Raw genomic sequence first — 11,721 nt, 5'->3', positions numbered from 1 at the left:
CCAGCCGAGCATGGGTTCACATAGCTGTTAATTGCCTCTTGTTCAGTAGCATGGTAGCTAGCTAGAGGCTTGCAGCTGGAAAAGCAAGAAGGCAAGGCAGAACTGCACTGCAGCATGTATACACATACAGTAGGTAGATAACACAGCCTCCGCTTCACATGCCCTAGCACCGGGGCTAGAGAAGAACAAGGACAGAGGGAGGGAGGGATGGAGGGAAGAAGGAGAGTAGTTTGTGTTTGCTAAATGTGGTTATATGAATGAGTTCTGCTGTGAATGTGCCTTTGTCTATTTGGTGTGAGATCTGAAATAGAGAAAGGCTATTTCAGACACATTTTTTTATGACTACGTGTGACTGTGTGTTTGTGTATTTTGTGTGTGTGTGTGTGTATGTGCGTAAGTTCTTCAGTAAAAATGCATCGAGCTGTGACCAATTCCGCCTCTGAAAAATGGGACCGTGTGTGTGACTGTATGTTTGTGTATTTTGCGTGTGTGTGTGGCATAAGTTGTGCAGTAAACGCATCGAACTGTGACCAATTCTGCTCGGAAAAGTTCACTTGGGATTTTCATTGGGTTTTGGTGGTGAGCGGCACTCAATAAGTAATTAATTAAAGAGTGTTTAATCCTGATTTCTGCTTTTAATCAGTTTGGCCCACATCAATGGAATCTCTGAATCAACCAAATGGATTAGCTCTGCCTAGCTGTGTTTAGCTCAGACACAGACTCAAGGGGAGCGTCCTCCAGGCACTATTCAAACAACTGTGACATTAGCTCTTCGATTTGTGTCTCACACAATGTATTGGATTTAAACACATCACAACCCGCCTCTCGTAAACTAAATGTGACCCACTCTTATTGAGTACAGATACATGCAGACGATAATACGATTATTGTGGATAGTCAGATTAATATAATAGTTTGTTTAAAACGTTTACATGCTTTGCAAGAAGAACGATTTCCCTACTAATCCTATTTACATGGACACATCTGAAATCAGGCTACCTGATGGGACTTAAATAGATGCAGGAAAATCACCAATCAAAATAAACGTTCTACCACAGCGACCAGGTTATTTTTGTGAAGCCTATTTGATTCTGAGTTCGGACATTTGTAAATTTGTATGTGAAAATTATTTTCTACGATGCATACTTACAGTTTTTACAAACTCACTTCACTCGCGCATAAGAGGGAGGATTGCGCTACCGGTGCTGGCACAGATCAAATCAAATACACCGCTTGAATGCCGATTAAGCTGTTTACATGTCTTAATAATTCAAAGGATTTCTCAGAAAACCAGATGTTTTAATCGACGTATGCTTACTTCGATTATGACCTTATACCGATTAAGATAAGCAGTGTAAGGTGTTTACATGACTAATGCCATACTCGGCCTTCTGCCATAATCAGTTTAATATCGACATTTTTTGTGCAGGTAAACATACTCATTGTTAGTTGTTGGTTGTCAGTGTAGTTGTGCATTCTCAGCCAGGTCACACCAGATCACTGCAGTATTAGATGTTTGTTCAGGACCCATGATGTGGGGAGATGCCTTTTGCATGCATACAATTTCAGTACCGTCCACTAGGGAGTTTTTAACCCTATCATAAACCTTAAAGGAAAACTCCACCCACAAACTATCTTTTGTATTTGTTTCATTAGTCCATTGTTGATATAGTCCCAAAATGTTTTGCATGTCAGCAATCAAGTTTTAAAGATATGTAACTTTCAAAATACAGAAATCCGGGTCGTATGATGCATTTTGCAACATATGAAGCAAAATGCATCATATGTGCCAGATTTCTGTATTTGAAAGTTACATTGTTACACTATGTGTGTATTTGCTTTACTCTGGGTGTGTGTTTGTGTGGGTTGTGTTTTTCCTTCTGGAGTGTGCACTGTTTTCTCTCTGTGTGTGCACTCTGTTTTCTTTCCTATCTCTGTGTTTGTATGTGTGCATGGATGCCTTTTAGAGCAGCATACTTTCAAAGAGCTGGGCCACAATGCTGCTCCAGTTGGAGGCAGATGAGTTTGATGTGATTGTTGTAGGCAGCATGGCCTGCAGCTGGGAACTTAGTGAGCAAGATGATTACATGAGCTAAATAGGGAGGGGAGGGAGGGAGAGGGGGAGGGTTGAGACAGAGAGAGACAGAGAGCAAGGGAGAGACAGAAAATGTAACTGAATTTATGGAGCGAACAGCCGACATGGCTGCATGGGGGAATCATTAAGATTTTAATCACCTATTTGTCAGTCAAAATAGAAAATAGATCAAAACTATTCTCAGTCTCTATTACTGTCGGTAGCTGGCATGCACTGAGGGTGGAGCGAACAGCCGACATGGCTGCATGGGGGAATTCCATTAAGATTTTAATAACCTATTTGTCAGTCAAAATAGAAAATAGATTAAAACTATTCTCAGTCTCTATTATACTGTTGGTAGCTGGCATGCACTGAGGGGATTTTCTACTGTCGCAACTTCGCTCCAACCTCTCACCCATAGGACAGTATGTGTACACAGGCTGGGGTCCTACCTTTACAATAAAAGTACATTAATGATGATTTTTTTTTGGGGGGGGGGGGATTGGTTCCCACATGGGCCACACGTATTGAAGAAATGTGAATATTATTGAAGTCTCTATGAAGAATGTCTGATTAATGACTATATACATGACCATATTAAGACATCCGAGGAGCGGGGAGGATGGGGGGGCTGAGATGGGATGGGGGAGTCAGTGGGGTTAGGGAGGGGAGTTGGTATGTATTTGGGGTGACCCTGCCTTTCCCCGGCCTGTTCTGGGGGGTCACGGTGGGCCTGAAGGAGAGGGTCCTCTGTCGCAGGAGATTAAGGTACACAACACTGACTAGCGCTAACCAGCCCACGACCCCAGTACCATGACGATGGCTTCATGCTCCACAGCAAGTAGAGAGGGCATTTACAGCGTCATTTATACAATAGTTGAATCTCTCTCTCACTCTCTCTCTCTCTCTCTTTCTCTTTCTCTCTCTCTACCTCTCTTTCTCTACCGCTCTACCTCTCTCTCTCTACTACCTCTCTCTTTCTCTTTCTCTCGCTCTATTTCTGTGTTTTGATGGCTCCTCATTGGCTCAGAGTGGTGTGTTAATTATGCTCACTCACACACACAGAGGGGGTTTGTTACTAGGAGCTGTATTAGCCGGGTGGGAAATTGAGTTAAGTGCTGAAATTCTGTATCCTCGGTCTTGATTGAAACACACAATTGAATAGCGCTCGTTAAAGAGGCAGATTCTTTATTCAGTCTCCTGATTTGATAAAAACAAATAAATGGAGTTAAGGGGCTGAATGATTAGCGATAGCCTTTGAAGTATCAGTGCTATTGAGACAAAGGGAGTTTGTTGTAGTGTGTGGTTGAGAGATGAGAATTAGGAGAGTTTGGGATTTGGCAGTGCTATTTCTGTTGGTTACTTCAAAGCAATGAATGTTTGGCCACACTTACTGCTGTATGTTGTGAGTTTTGTGTTGGTGTGTGTATTGCTGTTTGAGAGTATGTGTTTGTATGTCGCCTAAATTGGTCATGGGTGTGTGAAAGCTGTCACTTCTATCCGCTGAGGTGATTTGCCATTTCCAGTGTGTGATTTTCTTGATCAGTCATCTCCCTCTGTGGTTTGTTTGTGTTGTGTGTGTATGTGGTGACTTTGTGGTTTACACAGAATGCTTTGGAAGTGCTCTGAAAGGAACTAGCCCCAGCCAACATGCAACCTGAGTGAGAGCTAAAAGAGTTAGCATGACAAAATGGACTCCTAAATCCGTAAGGACATTTGAGTGAATGTGGCCTGAAGGAAAAGTGTCACATCTCTCTCTCTCTCTCTCTCTCTCTCTCTCTCTCTCTCTCTCTCTCTCTCTCTCTCTCTCTCTCTCTCTCTCTCTCTCTCTCTCTCTCTCTCTCTCTCTCTCTCTCTCTCTCTCTCTCTCTCTCTCTCTCCACTCCCTCCCTCCCTCTCTCCCTCTCTCGTTCTCTCCATCTCTCACTCTTTTTTCTTTCTCTGGGCTAGGTCGAGCAGTAGCCAAACCACTCTCTCATCTTTGGGCATGATGGAATAATCTCTCTCTCTCTCTCTCTCTCTCTCTCTCTCTCTCTCTCTCTCTCTCTCTCTCTCTCTCTCTCTCTCTCTCTCTCTCTCTCTCTCACTCTCACTCTCTCTCACTCTCTCTCTGCCTAGCTAAGTCTTATCGGCGCTCTGTAAGGCGCTGGTGGTAGAAGAAAATCCATTTGTGAGGGGCATGTATGAGCAAAGTCTATCCTCCCTGACGTTCCTTTAGCACAGGGATTACAGCTAGCAGCTAGCTTCTCCTGCCTAACAGCCCAGTGCAGAGCAACTAGGCAGCCAGGTAGCCAGGCAGGCCAGTCAACAATCCCATTCTGTTCTTAACCAGTTCATTACTGCTAGCCTCCAGCCCCTGTTCTACCACAGAGGAAGCCAACTAGGGTGTAGGTTGTATGTTTTTAGCTGAGTAGGAATTAAGATTCACCTAGAGACTGATCTTAGGTCAGTTTTGTGTGTTTTTGTTTTAATAGTTAAGATTAGGAGTTGGGGAGGATGAGCTGATCCTAGAGCTGTGCCTATGGCCCACATCTTTTAGCAGCCTATGTTTCACGTTTTTATAGGGGTTGACTGGGTTTGTTTGGGTGTGTGTGTTTGTGGTGCTAAGGGGTTTTATAGGAGTGGCTGAGGACAGAGGAGAGAGAGAGGGCACCTTGGAGGTATTGTATAGACAGAAGACCTACATATGCCTGCTGTTGCTGTTCATCCTGAGACCTCAAGCCTGAACTCTGTCCATCTATCCACAAACAAGCACATGCACACACCCACGCAAGCACACTCACAAACACACACACACACACACACACACACACACACACACACACACACACACACACACACACACACACACACACACACACACACACACATACGCTCAAACACACACATTGTCATTATCAGCAATATTATAATCATCTCTTAATGAGGAAAAGACAGGATAAGACAAATAGAGCTATTTAACACATATAACACCATTGTGTTTGTGTGTGCCCCAGTGCTTTTTGAAATGAACACACACACACACACACACAAGAACGCACAAGCTTTTAAGAAGCTTTGCACATAATGTGCTTGTCGTCACACCACAAAAAAATTCATAGGCTGGCTTGGGAGAGGGAGAGAGGGAGAGAGGGAAGAGAAAGGAAAAACACAGTCCTTGTGAACATGCTCTTTGTGTCTGTCCATTTCCATCCCAGTCTTATTGGGGGGAAGGATTCGGATAAAAATGATTGAAGTTGAGGAATTTAAAAAAAACAACAGAACGAGAGAAAGCGGTGGTCAGCACAGAGCTGTATTTTTTTTCAACGCTGGTTTCGCAGGGATAGCACAGAAGCACCTGCTTTTAAATGTCCTTCCGGTTGATGAAAAGGCTTTGGTGCGAGGAGGTGTGGGTGGGAGAGGTGGGGACAGGGGGTGAGGGGCAAGGTGGGGGGGAGGGGGAGTTTGGTGAGGGAGGGGGGTAGAAGGAAGGGAGCAGGCTGTGAGGCGCCTGTCTTCTTGCGGAGGGGAGGGGTGTAGTGAGAGAGAGAGAGAGAGAGAGAGAGAGTGAGAGAGGGGGCATTGGACAGAGGGAGGGAGTTTAGAGAGAGATGAGCAGGAGTGGGGGACATTGAATGCGGGCCACTGCACGCTGGCGGGAGGCCAACGCGCTAAGCCCTGGCTGCTCGTTAGCCTCTGTGTTACTGACCTGATAGACCACAAGCCCCCTCTCCCAACCCCCCACGCCAGATGCAGCGCTGCCTGCTGCCTCTAGGGGCAGCAGAGGGACTGGGAGAGAATAGGCCCAGGCAGGGAGGTCCAGTGAAATCAGTATGGAGGTCTATGCCATGGCTATATCCACAGAACAGCACTCACTGCTTATAGTGTAGCTAGTCACAGTCTATTGATTCTGCCCATGGGCGTGCAGGCTACATCTGTGTACAGCGTTTTAATGTTATTTTCTAATCTGCTATTCTGTCTTTAAAAGTCCTCCCAGCATCTGTTTAGGGGCCCATTTTGTTCCTCTATCACATGTGGGACGTCTTTCGCCTCCCCTCATATCCGCTCTCCGACATCTGTTCAGCGCTCCCCAAAACACAGTGTTTAGTGCACCACTTTGACTGCTCTCGCCTCTTGCCGCAGTTTAAACAGCTTCTCAAACCCTTTAAGCTCTTTTATATTTAAGGGTTACTGAAATATTTAGCACCTCCATCCATTCTCTCAGTTGTTTTCACTGCCTTTTCATCTCGCCCTCAACGGAAATAAAAAAACAAGCCCATTTTACTTTCCTGCGATTGTTTATTTCCCTCTCTTTTATTCATCATTTTTTTTTTCCTGTCTTTTTTATTTTCTATACCCTTCAGCAGGTTTGGGTTAGAGGGGAGTGTTTGAGAGTTGTATGTGCAGTAGCTGGTTCTTCTAATCCCACTGTAGCACTCTCCAGAGTGTCGTACTTGTTAATGTCCCATAAGCCACTGTAGAGTTTCCTGTGTCTCAGCCAAGATTCAAGATGGTCACCTATTGTTCCTGTTCTATTGTCTCCGTCTCTCTCTGTCTCTGTAACTGGCGGTTCTACTGGGCCAGTCAGCTCAGTTAGAGATATTACACACACAATTACTCAAGCTAATTGACTTTGGAGACGTAGGCTACGTGGAATATTCTGGCAGCAGTTTAGAGTGACTGGGGTGACGAGGGGATGGATTGTGACTTTATTAAGAAGAAATCACTTGCTTGTTAGGGGATTTCAGCGTTTCCCTGACATCTTTAAAATGTGTCTGGTTAGCCCAAGACAGACTTAATTATTATTTTGATGTTTGCGATGATGTTAGCACAGTGGCTAATGCTAACCGTCTCTCTCTCTCTCTCTCTCTCTCTCTCTCTCTCTCTCTCTCTCTCTCTCTCTCTCTCTCTCTCTCTCTCTCTCTCTCTCTCTCTCTCTCTCTCTCTCTCTCTCTCTCTCTCTCTCTCTCTCTCAGCAACATCTAATGGCACCATGGAGGGCCTGGAGAACCAGGAAGGAGGGGTGTGCAAGATGAAGTCCATGAAGATAATCATGAAAGTGGGACAAAGTGAGTATTACTCCTTCTTCCAAACGACATTTGTAAGTGTATGTGAGTGCTGGTGGCGTATAGTTATAAAAAGATAGCCATACAGCCTGATAGAATGTGTGAAAATTGTATGAAACTGTATTTGCATAACACATAGTAAGGTTATCTGAGGCATTGTGAGGTATTTCATTATTCAGCCCAATAGCCTCCATGACACTTAGGACAGATAAAGAGAGAGAGGGAGAGGTGGGGGTCTCCAGATTTAATGGACATGAATTGTAATGGGTCAGGAGATGAATACCCCCACCACACACACACACACACACACACACACACACACACACACACACACACACACACACACACACACACACACACACACACACACACACACACACACACACACACACACACACACACACACACACACACATCCTATTTTCCTAAACCTAATTCTAACCCTATCAATAATTCTACATGAACCCTAAACCCCCTAGAAATCGCATTTGACCTTGTGGGGACTAGCAACATGTTCCCAGTTGGTCAACTTTTTGTTTGTTTATTATTCACACACACACACACACACACACACACACACACACACACACACACACACACACACACACAAACACACGCACACACACACACACACGCACACACACACACAAACACACACACACACACACACACACACACACACCACATCTGTCCTCTGTGGCGACACCCGCCACCCGGCACCTGCCGGTAATTAATGACCATGATTATTCATAAATCAGTTGCCTCGCCACCCAACGGGGTAATTTCCTGAGGTTGCTGTCTACAACAGCAGCAGCAGCTCACTGAGAACTGCTGAAGGTCAGGGAATTAATCAGGAGTGCTGCGCTTTCATTAAGAGCAGCGCCACACACACACACACAAACACACACACACGTGCAAGCGTGCTACACACACACTACACGCGACATATGCACAGCACACACACAGTGAAAGTGAATCATCCATGTCCATTGTGCCTGATAGTTGTGTTCCTTTTTCTATGTGTTCCAGATCCCTCTGACCCTATCTCACCCAAAGACTACCCCACCAGATACCCTCCCAAGCACCCCGACAAGGAGTCATACAAACCAAACGAAGTGCTGGAGAAGAAAGGTAAGCGTACTAAGAAAGACTTATGAAATCATCAGGCATTCAGGTCTACCTTTCAAAGACAGTTTCGGTAAAACCAGGTTGAGTGTCTGTGAGTGTGTGTGTGTGTGTTTGTTTGTGTGTGTGTGTGTGTGTGTGGGTAAGCGTAGGAAGTAAAGGTCAGCAATTCTTCTCCTGGTAATTGAAAGTTGCCCATAAAACTGATAGGCATCTCTGCTGGGCTCTCAAAGCCTACTGTATCCCAGTTCCATTCCCGCCCCACTTCCTGTCCGCAAAGTGACATTTTCAGGAAAACGATCCAATCGCCATCCAACATATTACCGTCCTTCTCGGAGCACAGACACACACTTGTTCTCCTCAAACACACACACACGCACACACACACCGACCGTTCTTATCTCTCCTATTATATTGCAGTTAAAATCTCCAAAGAAAACCAGACCCGCAATTTCCGCAATGAACTTTATTTTGAAGAAAAAAATCAGTAGAGCAGTGAAAACAAGCTGACCTACATAAACGCTGCTGCGGTGGAGGCATCGAGTCGCTCGCTGTCCTGTTACCGAGGGTGCTGCTCCTCTAGCCCCACCTTTCTGTTTTCACACTCAAATCCCTCTGACAACCGGTGCACAAATCTGCCAGCGCTGGCACCCCAATCTGCAGACCTCAGCATCTTCTCCCCTCCTCTCCCTTTTCACCTCATCCCTCCTCCTCGGCTCGGAGCAGGAGCATATGGGCGTCAGTGGTATGAGCAGAGTGTCTGAGGCAGCATAATCCCCTTGTAAAACAACGGAAGGGTACCTGCGTTGGGCCCACTGCCATCCACCATAGCTCCAGCACTAGCCCTCAGGGGAGTGGAGCCAGACAGGGAGACACAGTAATCCTGCTTCCCAGGGAGGAGGCCCCTATCTTAGGGGGGAAGGGAACAGACCTGCCCTTGAGTGCTGGATGTATACCAGAGTCGTTGTTATTAATAGAGATGACACAGCTTGCTTGGGTTTTACAGTTAATGTTGCTTCATTGTATAATACTATCAAATTCCTTGTGGACTTGTGGAAAATGAATGTCTCTATATTCATTTTGAGATGTTTTTCATTGACATGCTACTGCATTGAAAAACCACTTCAGCCATTTTGTGCTATGTGGGACTGTGCTGTGCTGTAGCTCCAAGGCCATAGTGACCACCAGCTGCATTTGAATAGACCAGAGATCGAATGTGACCTTAAGGGGAGAGTTGTGTGAAAGGAGCCCTTACTCTCTGGTCATTGTGCTCACTCCGCCTGCCTTTCACCTTCACTCTGACATAATGAAGAGATTGTGCAGGGTGAGGAAGAAAGGGAGGGAGAGAGAGGGAGAAAATGGAAGGATAAAACTGAAAGGAGACCCCTAATCCTTCTATGATCCCTCCCTCCCTCTCTTTCTCCATTCTCCCTCCCTCCATCCACTCTCACTCTGTATGACTTGACACTCGTTTTATAAAGATTTTCACTCACTCACTCGGTTTCTCTTTTCTCCTTCTTCTCCTCTCAGGTCCGTCGTACAGGGAGGGCGAAGGTGACCAGGGGACGGGCGGGAAATCATCCAGCGTCATCGGCTCTGAAGTGGCCCTGTTCGCCGGCATTGCCTCGGGCAGCGTTATCTTCATCATCATCATCATCATGCTGGTTGTGCTGCTGCTCAAGTACCGGCGGCGGCACCGCAAGCACTCTCCACAGCACGCCACCACGCTGTCACTCAGCACACTGGCCACGCCCAAACGGGGCGGCAGCGGCAACAACAATGGCTCGGAGCCTAGTGACATCATCATCCCGCTCAGGACTGCAGACAGCGTCTTCTGCCCACACTACGAGAAAGTCAGCGGGGACTACGGTCACCCAGTGTACATCGTTCAGGAGATGCCCCCCCAGAGCCCTGCCAACATCTACTACAAGGTCTGAACTCAGCTCCACCCCACCAGACACCGCTCCTCCATGAACGCCCCCCCAGAACGCTCTATCTCCTTCCTTCCCCACCTCTCTGTTGTTTTTTCTTGTTGAACTTTACTATTCCTGTTATTATTCTTCATTGTTGGGATTTGTTGGAGAACTCACAGAGTAAAGCTGCTGCTGCTCTCTGGGGCTTTTTGGGGATCCCTCCTCTCCGCTCCTCTCCTCTAACAGTAGCTCTCTGTTTCTTTGCGCACTATGACTGACGCTGGGGATCCGAGCGTGTGTGTTTGTGTGTGGACGGACGAATGGAGAGACAGAATGACGCACCCACGCGTGTTTCTTTTGGAATAGGATGGACAGATGAAAAGAGGAGGAGGAGTTGACCCAAACCTCCTTCGATATCCTACTCTAGTATTCTCCCTGAGAGAGACTACTGCTGGGAAAGAGAGGGGAAGAGACAAAGGAGGGAGAAAGAGAGGGATTAGGAGAGGAAAAGGAAGGGGCCGACCATGAACTCATGTCAGTAATGGCAGTCAGTCTCTCTCCTCACTGGCCAGAGACATTTTGTGGATTAAATGACGGAAGAGGAAAAAGCAAGAGGGATTCGGAAATATCCACTCTGGGACTTTCCTGACTGACACATGGACATCACCCACTCACCCTATCACCTACCCACCCACACACTCACCCACTCTCATTCATTGTGAACTGTTCAGGTCCTCGTACTAGTTACAACCCACTTTTCCCTCATTGTCTGACGACACCTTTTACTTTCTAGCATTATGATTCATTAAAGTTGTTACTTGAAAAAAGGTTTGTAAAAAAACATGATTATTTTTTGTAGTGTCATATTGTTGGTTCATTTCTGGTTTTCATTGCTGGTATTGTTCAACTTGCAGATAGATTTTTTTAGTGACGTGGTATTGTCGCAGCTCATGTCGTGATGGTGTATGTGATGTTCAAACACACATACACACACACACGCACACGCACACACACACACACTGCGACCCAGGACTGGGAAAGCAGCAGAGAGCAGGACTTAAAGAGGGAGAGAGGGACATGACGGAAGATGAGGGGTTTTATGTGGGGTCTACCCCATCAGGGGATAGGGTGCTCATTATACCCCCTCTGTGGGGTCAGGGCTAGCCAGGTGGCTTCTGGGAAGGGTAGGGACCTAAGCGAACAATAGAGCAGCACTTTTAAACCCCTGGTCCCTCCACCCAGGCAGTCAGTCAGATCACAGAGAGGGAGAGAGTGGCAGTGGTAGTGTAGGTAAAAGAGAGAGAGAGGAGAGCAGCTGTATCTCTTCAGTAAGGGGATAACAGTTGCAAGGGCTGGCTTGAATTTTCCACAGATAGGACTTTACAACATGAAGAGGTGTTAATGAACTGGAAGTACAGGCAATAAGATATCCCAACCTGCCTTACTGCTGCAGTTTCCGCGACATGGAAGAAAGGTAAAGATAAGAGAGGCCCAGGTCTAGTTGAGTTTAACCCAGCCGCTGGCTGAAACAGAGAGGCCCAGGTCTAGTTGAGTTTAACCCAGC

General features: G+C 46.3%; 1 protein-coding gene across 1 annotated transcript in view; it reads left to right on the top strand.

The window, feature by feature from the left end:
- The window catches only part of efnb2a (ephrin-B2a), a 15,480-nt gene extending 4,502 nt beyond the window's left edge, over positions 1-10,978 (top strand). The window contains exons 2-5 of the mRNA XM_084161358.1: positions 4,193-4,461; positions 7,030-7,122; positions 8,149-8,250; positions 9,775-10,978. Of these exons, the coding sequence (XP_084017484.1) occupies positions 7,047-7,122; positions 8,149-8,250; positions 9,775-10,181 (585 nt within the window). The 5' untranslated portion in view covers positions 4,193-4,461; positions 7,030-7,046 and the 3' untranslated portion in view covers positions 10,182-10,978. The remainder of the gene's footprint in view (positions 1-4,192; positions 4,462-7,029; positions 7,123-8,148; positions 8,251-9,774) is intronic.
- The last annotated feature ends 743 nt before the right edge of the window (positions 10,979-11,721 follow it).

The sequence above is a fragment of the Coregonus lavaretus genome, assembly GCF_964263955.1.
Source record: "Coregonus lavaretus genome assembly, chromosome: 5".
NCBI lineage: Eukaryota > Metazoa > Chordata > Actinopteri > Salmoniformes > Salmonidae > Coregonus > Coregonus lavaretus.
This window is presented reverse-complemented; position numbering and strand designations above follow the sequence as displayed.